This window comes from Strongylocentrotus purpuratus, unplaced genomic scaffold, assembly GCF_000002235.5.
Source record: "Strongylocentrotus purpuratus isolate Spur 01 unplaced genomic scaffold, Spur_5.0 spur5_scaffold_14, whole genome shotgun sequence".
Classification (NCBI taxonomy): Eukaryota; Metazoa; Echinodermata; class Echinoidea; order Camarodonta; family Strongylocentrotidae; genus Strongylocentrotus; species Strongylocentrotus purpuratus.
The window spans coordinates 11,334,161-11,350,346 of record NW_022145599.1 but is presented as its reverse complement, the minus strand read 5'-3'; the positions used below and the strand labels follow the sequence as shown (position 1 = coordinate 11,350,346).

General features: G+C 38.8%; 1 protein-coding gene across 1 annotated transcript; it reads right to left on the bottom strand.

Annotated features, from left to right (window-relative positions):
• Positions 1-398: 398 nt before the first annotated feature.
• Positions 399-3,320, bottom strand: LOC105444403 (toll-like receptor 4). Its single transcript, XM_030985002.1, has 2 exons — positions 2,926-3,320; positions 399-1,479 (listed from the first exon to the last, which is right to left on the bottom strand). The coding sequence occupies exons 1-2, from the start codon at positions 3,318-3,320 to the stop codon at positions 678-680; spliced, it is 1,197 nt and encodes a 398-aa protein (XP_030840862.1). The 3' UTR covers positions 399-677.
• Positions 3,321-16,186: the final 12,866 nt, after the last annotated feature.

Sequence of the window (16,186 nt, the reverse complement as noted above, 5' to 3'; positions counted from 1 at the left end):
TTTATTTCATTATATGCTTTACATTTATATCAACATAACTTTGTATATTTATAATACTGAATATTGTTTTACCCCTAGTAATAGATTTTTGACGCCCAGATTGAAGTTTCAATAAATACTGTATACATACGAAATGGTTATTAAACATCACAATACGCGCTACATAACATTTCAAGGGACATTTTTTTATAAAAACGAGACGGCCGTCATTTTTCATATAATCTTGTCTTAAATCGCTTGAGATTAATATTTTTCAAAATGCGTTGAAATAAAAGAATTGTCTCGTTTGTCATTCTACTTTTCGTGGTGCGTTCGAGTAAAGTTGAAAAAGAAATGTTCAAAATTAGTGTAATACCTCTAGGATTACTTAGTCTGTTAAGGTCACTGTCGCAGACCACACGGGGTCAGCCTCGTACGACAATGTGTTAGACCATCTCGTAGTAGAAAACATTTATAAAATCAGGTGGTACATTTGCATTCATACTGAAATTCTCAATATGCTATATCTTGCACTTCGAAGACGAGGTATCTAGGAAAAGGAATTGCTCAAAGAATATTATGTCGTTGCACTCTCCGAAAAATTCATTTAAAAAAATCCTAATATTGCAGCTCATAACGATATTGAGGCTACCCCTGCTTTACCACCAACAGCCACATAATCATATTGTCACATTCTTCTACTCGTTAGGGATCAAGTCATTGGTTCTGAGATTAATCGTAAGATATTTCGTCAATTGATCAAAGAAATAATCCTGTCCCCTCACGTCCTCAGTCCAATGGAGGTAGGGTCTGCCGTCACTGAGATACAGCCTCGCCAAGAAAGGTATCTCATCATCTGGGATGTCTTCGATGAAGACCGCGACGACGAACTCCGTCTGAGTGTCACTCACATGGTCCATTGCGGTGCGGAGCTTGAGCATGAACCAGCGATCGCGCACGGCGGCTCTGCTTAGTAGAATGACGGTCTTGTAACTCCTGCTCACCACGTAGTCAATCGCATCCAAGTAATGCATACCCGGCACGAGGTCTTCGTCACCAAAGACGTTCCTCTCAAACTGCGGGAGTCTTTCTTCGAGAGTTGGTAGAAGATGTTCGCGAGCCCACTCTTCGTCATCCTCGTGAAAGATGACATTCATGTCGAACTCATAATCATTGTGGTCTCGAGCGTCTCGCATCTCGTTATACCCAACGGCGGCTAATTTCAAGAGAAAGAGTTTGTACCTCAACTGCCATCGATAGTGAAATACGAGTATGACGATGACAACAAAGGATATGATGGCGAGGGAAGTCAAAGAATAGAGGGCAATATTATTATAAGGGCTACAAAGCGTTTTGGAATCAAATTTAAACAGCGGTTTCTCGCGAAGAGGCTCTAAAGACGCTGACGAACAAATAGTTTTCTTCTTGTTCTTGAGTACAAGTGGTCCGCTAATCCAGGTAAGAAGCCAACTTAGTTCACAAGTGCAGTCAAGTGGGTTCCTTGAAAGATCGACAGATGTAAGAGAAGGCCCAATCAGTTTGAATGTACTTTGGTTAAGTCTTGTTAATTTGTTTTCTGATAACAAAAGTGTTGTCAGCCTGCTATTGTTAAAAAACAGGTTTTTATCGAGGTATGTCAAACGGTTATTATGGAGATCAATGTTTGTAATTTGTCCAAAAATGTTGAATATGTCAATAGGAAGTTGCTTTATCTTGTTTCCCCTTAAGATTAGCACCCGAAGGAATTTCAACGCCTCAAAGGCTAATGGATGAAGAAATGTAATTTGACAGTGTTCCAAACTGAGAATTTGTAGAGCAGATAGTGGTTTAAATACCAACGGTGGTAAATACTCTGCACGACCATATCTTGGGCCAAGAGAATTTCGACTCAGATCCAAAGTCGTCAGACTGACCAGTCCATCGAAAAGAGAGATATTTTGAGTCCAAAGTTTTTCCAAGATAAGCTTGGTCTTTCTGAGGTTCAAATGCACAAGTGACTGTAGATTTTTAAAGGACTCCCCAGCCTCTAAATATATCGGTGGGATATTTAACTTATTGTAAAGGAAAAGAGATTTTAAGCTCGGAGCGACCAAGTAAAAACAAAGGATATTACATTCTGACAAATCGATAGTTCTAATTTGATTTAGTCCCATAAATGAATCCCTGTCCAGGTATGTAAGATATTTGTTTGAGTGCATGTCTACAACCGTTAAATTTTGCAAACCGAGAAAAAAGTATCGGGAAACTTTAGTCAAATGATTACCGGATAGATCCAACTCAGTTAAGCCTATTTTCCATGAACAATTGTAGGTGTTTAAATTTGTTATGCTATTAAATTGCAATTTCAAAACCCTAATATCCTGCATGTTTTCAAAGAATTCTGGTTCGATTGTTTCGATATAGTTGTCACTGATATCAAGTAATCTAGTACGCGTCAAATTCGAGAAGACGAATGGATAGAGGGCGCGTACATTGTTCATAGAGAAGTCAAGCACTGAAAGATAATGACCCTGCAGCGGATCAAAGAAATCTGCTGGAAATTCAGACACGCAATCGACGAGTTTAAATTGCTCTATAGTCGACCGTGAGATGCCAATGAATATATTTCTCAACACCTCGAATGACAAAGGAATGTGTCCGACCCACAGTGACCTTACATGCAATGATGCGATCACATCGGGATCAACTAATATGATATGAATTTCAAATAGAACCAAAGTCTCACATTGACATGAAATTTCGAAAGTTTCTGGTTTGATGTGCGTTAGACCATTTGCACCCAATTCAAGACGCTTAACTCTGCCGCAATGACTGATGTTAATAAAAGTAAGATCGTTTTGGTAAAGGTTTACACTTTCTAAATTCGGGCTCCATTTTAGCGTATCGTTGGGAAGTGATTTCAAATCCGAATACATTAAGTTTAGAAGTGACAGCTTCTTAGCCCACCTGAAGAGCTCTGTGTCGGGAAGAACAAGATCATAGTTGAAAGACAAATGTATATCCTGCAATTCTTTGAGAGGGTAAAATGCCCCAGATTCAATCATCCTGATGTCGTTATCGGCAATATCCAATTTGGTAAGGAGAGGGTATCTTTTAAACGAAGAGTTTAAGAGAGAGGTGAGTTTGTTGTACCTCAGGCTCAGAACTTCAGTGTTTTCAGGAAGATTTTGAGGGACAGAATCCAAACTTCTTTCATCACAATTAGCTTCCTTCTTCTCAACGTCCTCGCGACAGGGCGATCTCTTCAGATCCCACTGTGTTATGGGAACATCATCTCCATGCAGGGTTTGGATACAGAAAAAGATGATCAACAGAAGAAGTACGCGGTGTTCGAAAGCCATAATGCCTGATTTCGGGTTTCCGTCTGAAAGAAAAACATATAGGGTCAATTTATCTCACTAAGTTGTTATATCTTGCTTTTGTTTGCTGTATAGGCGATTACACCCTCGACAATTCAATAACGCATGCAGGAGTCGTGCTCTTCAGAATTTGTGCAACGTTGGTAGAAGAGCCTCATGCATGTTGTCTTCTTCATCTTTATCATCATCATCATCATCTCTACTACTACTACTACTGCTACTAAACTACTACTACTACTGCTGACGCTGCTTCTACTACTACTACTACTACTACTACTACTACTACTTCTACTACTACTACTACTACTACTACTACTACTACTACTACTACTGCTACTACTTCTACTACTACTACTACTACTACTACTACTACTACTACTACTGATACTACTACTACTACTGCTGATACTATATAGTACGAGTACTACTGCTATTAGTACTGCTACCCACACTTAAATATCTTCGAAACGAGACATTTTCGTATTGTTTTGGTTCATATGAGATATTTTTCAGGCTGCAATTTCAACTTTACTTAAGCTAACTTTAATGGCATTATAAGCTTACCAAACAATGAGGCGACACACTTGACGAGAGTAAAACTGTACCGTTTTAACTAAGGTTCATGGAGAAGAAAACTCCGGCCGAGTAGATTGACGCTCCAAAATAGATCCCTCACTTATGATTGGATGGTTTGTAAAATGGAAATGGTTCTGAGCATTTACTCGAAACTATTCACGTTTTAATGCATATCCTGGACGAGAAAAAGAGATCATTTAATCAAGGTTGTACTAAATAAAGTGTCTTTTACAGTCATTATGCAAAGCGAAACTCGAAACATGCATTTGGGTTTTATTGGTGCCTCCGTCCAGTATCCATTAGCATTAGGAACGCCATGAAAATAATATCAACAGGAAAGATATTGATATTTGAACTTACGAGCATACATTTAATTTCTCTCATTCACTTTTCTATTCACATTAAAACAATAATTATGCACGTAATTGGTATAGAGTTTCACGGGTAAAATTGTTTAAAGTAGGAGCACTGGGATATATTGATGAAGGATCTTGACTCTCATAAGGAAGATGTTAGGTTCGATCCTTGTTTGGTGCTTACATTCTTAGTGAATGTGTTTTGCCCATGCAGATATGTCCCTCTCGACCCAGGTATATCAAATGGGTTTCTGTGGCCCCCAGTAAGAGCAGTATTAATACAGATGTGGCTACCCTGTGCAAATAAGACCAAAGTATCCATTATCTATTATAAAGGGCGCAAGAAGACAGTAGTGAGCTTGTGTTGTGTACAGGAATGAATGATTTACGGAATAAGACCAAATGGAGAAAAATGAGAGGGAGAGAGAGAGAGAGAGGGAGAGAGGGGAAGGAGAGAGGGGGAGGGAAGAAGAGAGAGAGAGGGGGAGGGAGGAAAGGAGAGAGAGAGAGAGAGAGAGAGGGAGAGAGATGAAGAGAAAGGGAGAGGGGAGAAAGATAAAGATAACATGCTAAGTTGTAGTTGTAGTGGGATTATGTGTGGTCGAGTCAATGAGGACATGACGTCACAAACTGATTAGCATAATGGCAATTTGTGTTGTGATTCTCATTGTTCCATAGTTTTACTTACTTTTTTTTCAAAAATGCATAACTTTTTTATTAGTTATCCGATTTTGCTCAAACTTTTTTAGATTGGTTAGTCTGATTTTTCTGCTTCTATCGAAAGTAAATTATTTTTGGAGTGGACGTGCCCTTTAAGTTTAACGTAGACGTTTGATTTCGAGCGATACAAAATTAAAGATTTAGATTTCTACTCGTGAACATTAGGCTTAAGAGAAAAAACAGAAAAATGAAACACATGCATTGTGCAAGAAAAGGGAACAGGAAGGGAATGAGAGAGAGACAGAGAGACAGAGAGACAGAGAGGGAGAGAGAGAGAGAGAGAGGGTAGAGGGAGGGAGAAAAGAGCGAGAGTGGGAGAGTGATAGTTTAAATGAAGTTTTCTTATGGATGATAGGGCGTAAGGTGGTTGACTCTCTCATTGAGAGAATGAGGGGAACAACTAATAATGATGAGCCGGTCTTGTTCAGCAAATAGCACAATGTGATACAAAGTTTCTATTCACTTCCAAATAATGTAATCTGGTTTCAGACCTATAATTGATTCCTTAAGCGAGAAATTTTCCGGTCCAAAATACTTTGAGGTAATGACTAGAAAGCGACGGAAAGACGATGAAGCAATAAGTAATTGTGAGAAAAGAAAATGAGAGAATAATGGTGGGTAACTGATCAAGTTCCTTGGCAAAAATTTACAATGACATAAATGATAAAGAACATAAACTAATAACCAGAGGAGTTTACCAACAAAATACCTATTTTGCTTAATATTGTTTAGGTTTGTAATGATAAAATAAATACCGTGATAATACCATTTTGATTATGCATTTTTGATGCTATATCACATAGGCCTATATTGTGATACTGATACTACTACTACAACTACTGCTGCTACATCTTTGTTTGGGTTCATATGAGATATTTTTCAGGCTGCAATTTCAACTTTACTTAAGCTAACATTAATGGCATAAGCTTACCAAACAATGAGGAGACACACTTGACGAGAGTTAAACTGTGCCGTTTCAACTAAGGTTCATGGAGAAGAAAACTCTTGAGCATTTTACCATAACTTTGTTCAACCGGCCCAGTAGATTGACGCACCAAAATAGATCCCTCACATTGATTGGATGGTTTGTAAAATGGAAATGGTTCTGAGCATGTACTCGAAACTATTCACGTTTTAATGCGTTCCTGGACGAGAAGAAAGATATCATTTAACCAATTTTATTGTACTAAATATAGTGTCTTTTATAGTCATTATGCAAAGTGAAACTCAAAACATCCACTTGGGTTTTATTGGTGCCTCCGTCCAGTATCCATTAGCATTAGGAACGCCCAGAAAATAATACCAACAGGAAAGATGTTGATATTTGAACTTACGAGCATAAATTTAATTTCTCTCAGTCACTTTTCTATTCACATTAAAACAATAATTATGCACGTACTTGGTATAGAGTTTCACGGGTAAAAATGTTTAAAGTAGGAGCACTGGGGTATATTGATGAAGGATCTTGACTCTCATAAGGAAGATGTTAGGTTCGATCCTTGTTTGGTGCTTACATTCTTAGTGAATGTGTTTTGCCCATGCAGATATGTCCCTCTCGACCCAGGTATATCTAATGGGTTTCTGTGGCCCCCCAGTAAGAGCAGTATTAATACAGATGTGGCTACCCTGTGCAAATAAGACCAAAGTATCCATTATCTATTATAAAGGGCGCAAGAAGACAGTAGTGAGCTTGTGTTGTGTACAGGAATGAATGATTTACGGAATAAGACCAAATGGAGAAAAATGAGAGGGAGAGAGAGAGAGAGTGAGGGGGAGAGGGGAAGGAGAGAGGGGGAGGGAAGAAGAGAGAGAGAGGGGGGAGGGAGGAAAGGAGAGAGAGAGAGAGAGAGAGAGAGAGGGAGAGAGATGAAGAGAAAGGGAGAGGGGAGAAAGATAAAGATAACATGCTAAGTTGTAGTTGTAGTGGGATTATGTGTGGTCGAGTCAATGAGGACATGACGTCACAAACTGATTAGCATAATGGCAATTTGTGTTGTGATTCTCATTGTTCCATAGTTTTACTTACTTTTTTTTCAAAAATGCATAACTTTCCTATTAGTTATCCGATTTTGCTCAAACTTTTTTAGATTGGTTTGTCTGATTTTTCTGCTTCTATCGAAAGTAAATTATTTTTGGAGTGGACTTGCCCTTTAAGTTTAACGTAGACGTTTGATTTCGAGCGATACAAAATTAAAGATTTAGATTTCTACTCGTGAACATTAGGTTTAAGAGAAAAAACAGAAAAATGAAACACATGCATTGTGCAAGAAAAGGGAACAGGAAGGGAATGAGAGAGAGACAGAGAGACAGAGAGACAGAGAGGGAGAGAGAGAGAGAGAGGGTAGAGGGAGGGAGAAAAGAGCGAGAGTGGGAGAGTGATAGTTTAAATGAAGTTTTCTTATGGATGATAGGGCGTAAGGTGGTTGACTCTCTCATTGAGAGAATGAGGGGAACAACTAATAATGATGAGCCGGTCTTGTTCAGCAAATAGCACAATGTGATACAAAGTTTCTATTCACTTCCAAATAATGTAATCTGGTTTCAGACCTATAATTGATTCCTTAAGCGAGAAATTTTCCGGTCCAATATACTTTGAGGTAATGACTAGAAAGCGATGGAAAGACGATGAAGCAATAAGTAATTGTGAGAAAAGAAAATGAGAGAATAATGGTGGGTAACTGATCAAGTTCCTTGGCAAAAATTTACAATGACATAAATGATAAAGAACATAAACTAATAACCAGAGGAGTTTACCAACATAAATACCTATTTTGCTTAATATTGTTTAGGTTTGTAATGATAAAATAAATACCGTGATAATACCATTTTGATTATGCATTTTTGATGCTATATCACATAGGCCTATATTGTGATACTGATACTACTACTACAACTACTGCTGCTACATCTTTGTTTGGGTTCATATGAGATATTTTTCAGGCTGCAATTTCAACTTTACTTAAGCTAACATTAATGGCATAAGCTTACCAAACAATGAGGAGACACACTTGACGAGAGTAAAACTGTGCCGTCTCAACTAAGGTTCATGGAGAAGAAAACTCTTGAGCATTGTACCTTAACTTTGTTCAACCGGCCCAGAATATTGACGCTCCAAAATAGATCCCTCACAATGATTGGACGGTTTGTAAAATGGAAATGGTTCTGAGCATGTACTCGAAACTATTCACGTTTTAATGCATATCCTGGACGAGAAAAAAGAAATCATTTAATCAAGGTTGTACTAAATAAAGTGTCTTTTACAGTCATTATGCAAAGCGAAACTCGAAACATGCACTTGGGTTTTATTGGTGCCTCCGTCCAGTATCCATTAGCATTAGGAACGCCATGAAAATAATATCAACAGGAAAGATATTGATATTTGAACTTACGAGCATACATTTAATTTCTCTCAGTCACTTTTCTATTCACATTAAAACAAAAATTATGCACGTAATTGGTATAGAGTTTCACGGGTAAAATTGTTTAAAGTAGGAGCACTGGGATATATTGATGAAGGATCTTGACTCTCGTAAGGAAGATGTTACGTTCGATCTTTGTTTGGTGCTTACATTCTTAGTGAATGTGTTTTGCCCATGCAGATATGTCCCTCTCGACCCAGGTATATCAAATGGGTTTCTGTGGCCCCCCAGTAAGAGCAGCATTAATACAGATGTGGCTACCCTGTGCAAATAAGACCAAAGTATTCAGTATCTATTATACAGGCCGCAAAAAGACAGCAGTGAGCTTGTGTTGTGTACAGGAATGAATGATTTACGGAATAAGACCAACTGAAGAAAATGAAAGGGAGAGAGAGAGAGAGATGGGGAAGGGGAAGGAGAGAGGGGGAGGGAAGAAGAGAGAGAGGGGAGGGAGGGAAGTAGAGGGAGAGAGAGAGAGAGAGAGAGAGAGAGAGAGGGAGAGATGAAGAGAAAGGGAGTGGGGAGAGAGATAAAGATAATATGCTAAGTTGTAGTTGTAGTGGAATTATGTGTGGTCGAGTCAGTGAGAACATGACGTCACAAACTGATTAGCATAATGGCAATATGTGTTGTGATTCTCATTGTTCCATAGTTTTACATACTCTTTCAAAAATGCATAACTTTTTTATTAGTTATCCGATTTTGCTCAAACTTTTTTAGATTGGTTTGTCTGATTTTTCTGCTTCTATCGAAAGTAAATTATTTTTGGAGTAGACTTGCCCTTTAAGCTTAACGTAGACGTTTGATTTCGAGCGATACAAAATTAAAGATTTAGATTTCTACTCGTGAACATTAGGTTTAACAGAGAAACAGAAAAATGTAACACATACATTGTGCAAGAAATGGGAACTGGAAGGGAATGAGAGAGAGAGAGAGAGAGAGAGAGAGAGGGGGGGGGGGGGGGGGAGAGAGAGAATAGAGGGAGAGAGAAAAGAGCGAGATTGGGAGAGTGATAGTTTAAATGAAGTTTTCTTATGGGTGATAGGGCGTAAGGTGGTTGACTCTATCATTGAGAGAATGAGGGGAACAACTAATAATTATGAACCGGTCTTGTTCAGCAAATAGCACAATGTGATACAAAGTTTCTATTCGCTTCCAAATAATGTAATCTAGTTTCAGACCTATAATTGATTCCTTAAGCGAGAAATTTTCCGGTCCAAAATACTTTGAGGTAATGACTAGAAAGCGATGGAAAGACGATGAAGCAATAAGTAATTGTGAGAACAGAAAATGAGAGAATAATAGTGGGTAACTGATCAAGTTCCTTGGAAATGGTTCTGAGCATTTACTCGAAACTATTCACGTTTTAATGCATATCCTGGACGAGAAAAAAGAGATCATTTAATCAAGGTTGTATTAAATAAAGTGTCTTTTACAGTCATTATGCAAAGCGAAACTCGAAACATCCACTTGGGTTTTATTGGTGCCTCCGTCCAGTATCCATTAGCATTAGGAACGCCATGAAAATAATATCAACAGGAAAGATATTGATATTTGAACTTACGAGAATACATTTAATTTCTCTCAGTCACCTTTCTATTCACATTAAAACAATAATTATGCACGTAGTTGGTATAGAGTTTCACGGGTAAAAATGTTTAAAGTAGGAGCACTGGGGTATATTGATGAAGGATCTTGACTCTCATAAGGAAGATGTTAGGTTCGATCTAGTGGCGTACCTAGGATACTCCGTCAGGGGGGGGCAAGCGAACGAAACAAACAAAAAAGGCGATGCTAATTTTCACTTCTGGCGAGCGAGCGAGCAAAACAAAATCTTTAAGTAAACGTTTGGTATATAAACTGGTATTGTTGCAAGTTGGGGGTGGGAACATTCACTTGTTAGCGACGTTAATTTTTTTTTTTTTGCAAACGAGTGTAGCGAGCAAGAAAAAAAATCACTTCTTTTTTAATAATTGCCACTTAAACTTGGTTCAATTGTCCCATGCAGGGCGCGGGAACAATATTGTGTTTAGGGTGATTTTATACCCACTTTAGCTAGCGAGCGAAAATACATCTTTCTCTCAATGAATTGCTATATAAAATTTGTTTCATTGTTGCAGGTAGGGGGCGGGCACAATCGTGTTTAAGGCAATGTCAATCCCATTTTGGCGGGCAGGCAACCCCCTACATTTCTCTTTTTAATGATATTGTAGCAGGTTAGTGGTGGGCACATAATTCCACGAGCTAGCGAGCGTAGCGAGCGAAAAAAAAAAATCACTTCTCTTTTATAGGGAAAATATGGTACATAAAACTTGGGTTCATTGTTCCATGTCAGGGACGTGATTATTAAAAGCGGTGTTATTTCTATTTTGGCGAGCGAGCGTAGCGAGCGAGCAAAAAAAATCACTTCTCTTTTATAGGGAAAATATGGTATATATAAACTTGGGTTCATTGTTCCATGTCAGGGACGTGATTATTAAAAGCGGTGTTATTTCTATTTTGGCGAGCGAGCGTAGCGAGCGAGCAAAATTTTTGTAATGATAATTGGTTCATAAATTTCAGATTTTTTTGTTGCAGGGCAGGGGGGGGGGCAGGGCTTACACAATCATGTCTAAGGTGATGTTAATTCCGTTTTGGCGAGCACGAGCACACCAAAACTTCTTTGAATAACGTTTGGTACATAATTATTAACTGGTTGTTGCAGGTTGGGGCGGGAACGTTAGCGGTGTCAATTCCATTTTGGCGAGCGAGCATAGCGAGCAAGCTAAAAAATAAATTCTCTTTTAATAAAAATTAATAAATAAACTTGTTTTTATTGGCGCAGGTCAGGATGGACGCAATCGCGTTTAACGCGATTCAATTCCATTTTGGCGAGAGGGCGAAAAAACTCCCACTTTTAATGATATTGTTGCAGGTCAAGGGTGGGCACAATTGTTTCCAAAGCAATGTCTATTCATTTTATTCGCGAGCGAGAAAAATGAATTAGTCTCTTTTAGTAACATTTGGTACATATATTGTGTGTTATTGTTGCCATGGTTGCAGGTTGGGGCCCGTCGGGGCAGGCACAATTTTATTCTAGGCAATACTAATCCTTTTCTTTTTTCAGGGGGACGAGCAAGTGAAAACATTTAATACAAAATAGGCTAGCAAGCAGTTCGCGCCAGCGAAGAGTTTCGAATTTGTTATATCACTTATATTTTCCTATTTTCATTTGTTTTAATTTTTCAGGGCCGTATGCGGAATATTTTTCTGGTGGGGGAGGGGGAAAGATGCGTTAAAAGTTTTCGAAGAATCTCAAAAGCAAAAGGAGTGAAGGGAGTTCGAGCGACCGAACTGGTCATGAGGGTACTTTTGCATTTTCAAAAGTAGAATTGAAGGATTTGGTAATTAAAGGCGTACACTACATTTTCAGGAAAAAAACTGTACGTTTTCAAAATATCTGGGGTCAACTGCCCCCCTTGGTGCGTACGGCCATTGTCTTTTAAAAAAAATAAATTTCCCCATTTTTATTCCTTTCCTTTTCTTTTCCCTTTTTCTTCCTTTTCTCTTCTTCTTCCTTTTTTCTTTCCTTTTTTTCCTTTTTTCTCTTTCTTTCCTTTTTTCTTCCCTTTTCCTTTTTTTTTTCTTTCCTTTCCTTTTTTTTCTTTTCTTTCCCCTTTTTCTTTTTTTTCCCCTGGAGCCCGTCAGGGGGGGGCACTCTGCCCCCCTGCCCCCCCCATAGGTACGCCAGTGGTTCGATCCTTGTTTGGTGCTTACATTCTAAGCCAATGTGTTTTGCCCATGCAGATATGTCCCTCTCGACCCAGGTATATCAAATGGGTTTCTGTGGCCCCCAGTAAGAGCAGTATTAATACAGATGTGGCTACCCTGTGCAAATAAGACCAAAGTATCCATTATCTATTATACAGGGCGCAAAAAGACAGCAGTGAGCTTGTGTTGTGTACAGGAATTAATGATTTACGGAATAAGACCAACTAGTGAAAATGAGAGGGAGAGAGAGAGAGAAAGAGAGAGAGAGAGAGAGGGGAAGGAGAGAGGGGGAGGGAAGAAGAGAGAGAGAGAGAGGGGGAGGGAGGAAAGGAGAGAGAGAGAGAGAGAGAGAGAGATGAAGAGAAAGGGAGAGGGGAGAAAGATAAAGATAACATGCTAAGTTGTAGTTGTAATGGGATTATGTGTGGTCGAAACAGTGAGGACATGACGTCACAAACTGATTAGCATAATGGCAATTTGTGTTTTGATTCTCATTGTTCCATAGTTTTTACATACTTTTTCAAAAATGCATAACTTTCTTATTAGTTATCCGATTTTGCTCAAACTTTTTTAGATTGGTTTGCCTGATTTTTCTGCTTCTATCGAAAGTAAATTATATTTGGAGTGGACTTGCCCTTTAAGTTTAACGTAGACGTTTGATTTCGAGCGATACAAAAATAAAGATTTAGATTTCTACTCGTGAACATAAGGTTTAAGAGAGAAACAAACAAATGTAACACATACATTGTGCAAGAAATGGGAACAGGAAGGGAATGAAAGAGAGAGAGAGAGAGAGAGAGAGAGAGAGGGAGAGAGAGAGAGAGAGAGAGGGTAGAGGGAGGGAGAAAAGAGCGAGATTGGGAGAGTGATAGTTTAAATGAAGTTTTCTTATGGGTGATAGGGCGTAAGGTGGTTGAATCCATCATTGAGAGAATGAGGGGAACAACTAATAATTATGAACCGGTCTTGTTCAGCAAATAGCACAATGTGATACAAAGTTTCTATTCGCTTCCAAATAATGTAATCTAGTTTCAGACCTATAATTGATTCCTTAAGCGAGAAATTTTCCGGTCCAAAATACTTTGAGGTAATGACTAGAAAGCGATGGAAAGAAGATGGAGCAATAAGTAATTTTGAAAAAAGAAAATGAAAGAATAATGGTGGGTAACTGATCAAGTTCCTTGGCAAAAATTTACAATGACATAATGATAAAGAACATAAAATAATAACCAGAGGAGTTAACCCACATAAATACATATTTTGCTTAATATTGTTTAGGTTTGTAATGATTAAATAAATACCATGATAATAACATTTTGATTATGCAATTTTGATGCTATATCATATAGGCCTATATTGTGAAAATTATGTTTTGGATTTGTGTTAATAATCCGTGTAAACACTGGAAAAAAAGTTACCGGTAATTTCATATCGTACTTCATGTGAGAATCATTCTTCTTCTTTTACATTGTTCTACAATGTCGGTTTAGAAAATTAAATTAGAAACGGTAAAATGGAGTATGATATTTTCACGTGAATTGGTTATGAAATATCGCATTTTCATGTTTTTGTCTATATTCTTCTTTTATCTGAGGTAATTAACATGCTTATTTGGGATTTGATTATAAATCCTAGCATCTAAGAAAATTGATTTATGAACGAATTGGTCAGTTTTATGAGTCTGAAATTCTTTTTGCCCAATTGATCGTGAGCCCGGCAGCCACTGAGCAGCGCCAGATCGACGTTGCTATATCCCTTATTTTTGAACACCAAACAAGGTAGCAGCAACTCCCGTCTTTAAACGTCTTTTGGTATGACGCGGCCGTGTGTGTGCGGTTGTGAAGTGTGTGTGTGTGTGTGTGTATGTGGATGGAATTTGTATGTTCCAGATATGTAACCAGAAAAAGAGTAGCTTCACCATGCCTCCGTAATTTTATCCTGGTGTCTTAACATACCCCTTCAAGCACCTGATTTATATGATCCCCCACTTAACTACATCACTTCTCTACAAAGATATAACCCAATGAGAGGAGAAGAACTTTGAGAAAGTGAGGCAGAGGCGGCGCTCCGGGGGGGGGGGGAGGGGGAATGGGAGCACAGTGTCCCTCACTTTTCAAGTATCCCAAAAGCGCCCCTTTTTACATAGAAAAATTGCCCGTTTATTTTTGCAACAGTGTCCCTTTTTACATAGAAAAAGTGTCCCTTTTACTTTGAAAAGTGCCTTATTACTTAGTAAAAGTGCCCCTTTTATTTTGACACGTGCCCCTTATCCTTCGACAAGTTCCCTTTTCCTTAGCAATAAGTGTCCATTTTCCATTCTCATAAGTGCCCTTTTTAATCTCTAGTAAGTGCCCCTTTTCAGGTACGAGAAGTGCCCCCTTTCACCTCTGATAATTGCTCCATTCAAATTTGAGAGGTGCCCTTTTTACTTTGACAAGTGCCCCTTTTCCTTTGTAAAAAGTGCCTTTTCCCCTTTTAATAACTACCCGTTTTACTTGAACTCGGTTAAGCGCTCCTTTTATTTTCACTCTCATTTATTATAAGTGCCCCTTTTTCATTCTCATAAGTGCCTCTTTTCATATCTGGTCAGTGCCCCTTTTCACCTCTGATAAATGCCCCCAATATTGATTCGGATCAATCGCAACTCTTTATAGTAGTAGTAGCTCTGTGCAGAGCTAATTTATTTCATTTACCACATTATACAAACAATGACATAGCAAAAAAAGTAGCACTGAAATATCTTTGACATTTTTGTTTATAGTCTTAATGGAAAAAACGAGCCTACTTAGAAGAACCTTCTCGGAAGCAATACTTGTTGGGTGAAATACATTTGAAAGATTATCGAGTCAAAAAAAGATGACGGAGTAAAAAAAAAACATATAAGAAAAGTTGCAGGCTGACAAGATGAATATGGTAGATGAAGGAAATAAGGGTGAGAGAGTGACAAACAGGGAAAGCGGGAAAACGACAGATAGAGACGAAGAAGAAGAGAGAAAGGGTGCATGGCCATAAGGAATCATTTTTGAGTAGTATGATATGGAAACAAATCATACACGAGTCACAATTTCGATGCGAAAAAACGGCCAGTCCCGCCAAATACGAAGAACTGGGAAACTAATTACTCTATTCTGAATCAAAAAGGGCTGAGGGCACTTTTGCATCCACTTAATGAGGGTTTTTCTTGCAATGTGCCGAGAAGGGCATTCCAATATTTTGGGCCACTGAAAGTAAAGATTCTGCTGAAAATACCGTTCTAATTGTTTTTGGTAGGTGATAAGAGCTTGCCCTTCTCTTGAGGTAACTATGTCATTCAGTTTTTTTGTTAAACATATTTGAGAGAATTCGAGGCAATTCACTTTTCTGAAGTGTGTATACATAACACACGTTTGTGACATATTATGATTCGCAGTGCTTTTTGATGGTTGTCCTAAGGGGTAGTTGTCAGGTGTAGTTCTCCCAGGGGGTAGTCGTCCTAGAGGGTGGTTGCCCTAGGGGGTAGTTGTCCTCGGGGGTAGTTGTCCTAGGGGTGGTTATCCGGGGATGGATATCCAGGGGGTACATGTATGTGTCCTAGATCCGGGTATTATCAATAACTTCAGTATTAGCTTTAAAATGAAGAGATGGATTGCTCGAAAACGCTCTTCAAAGATTATTATATTTTGTGAATCGGTAACATGGGGCCCGGACGTGAGGACAACATCTTTTATAAGAGGTGCATTAAACAATTATCGAAAAACGCTTTGTGAAGGCCCGGTCACACAGAGGGGACGCATAGGGAACGCACGGCCAGCGCATTGGCAATTTGCAATTTTGGCCAGTGCGTTGTCGTGCGCCCAACTTTTGACGAAGCTACAGCGAGCTGACACCAAATGCATAGCCTGTTGCTAGCGCGCTGAGCGCATACAGGGCGCATACAGTGCGCATACAGACCGTACACAGAGCGCACATGATAACAACTTCCACGAATGCACAGCGTGTTGCTAGCGCGCTGGACGAATGGTCCACGCATGCACCGCGTTCTCAACAG

Bases quoted from the DNA above. Each gene is read 5' to 3' on its own strand.
- LOC105444403 (XM_030985002.1), bottom strand. From the start codon at position 3,320: ATGGCTTTCGAACACCGCGTACTTCTTCTGTTGATCATCTTTTTCTGT. The intron at 1,480-2,925 runs GTGGGCTAAGAA...CGATCTTTCAAG, and splicing joins CCCGACACAGAGCTCTTCAG to GAACCCACTTGACTGCACTT.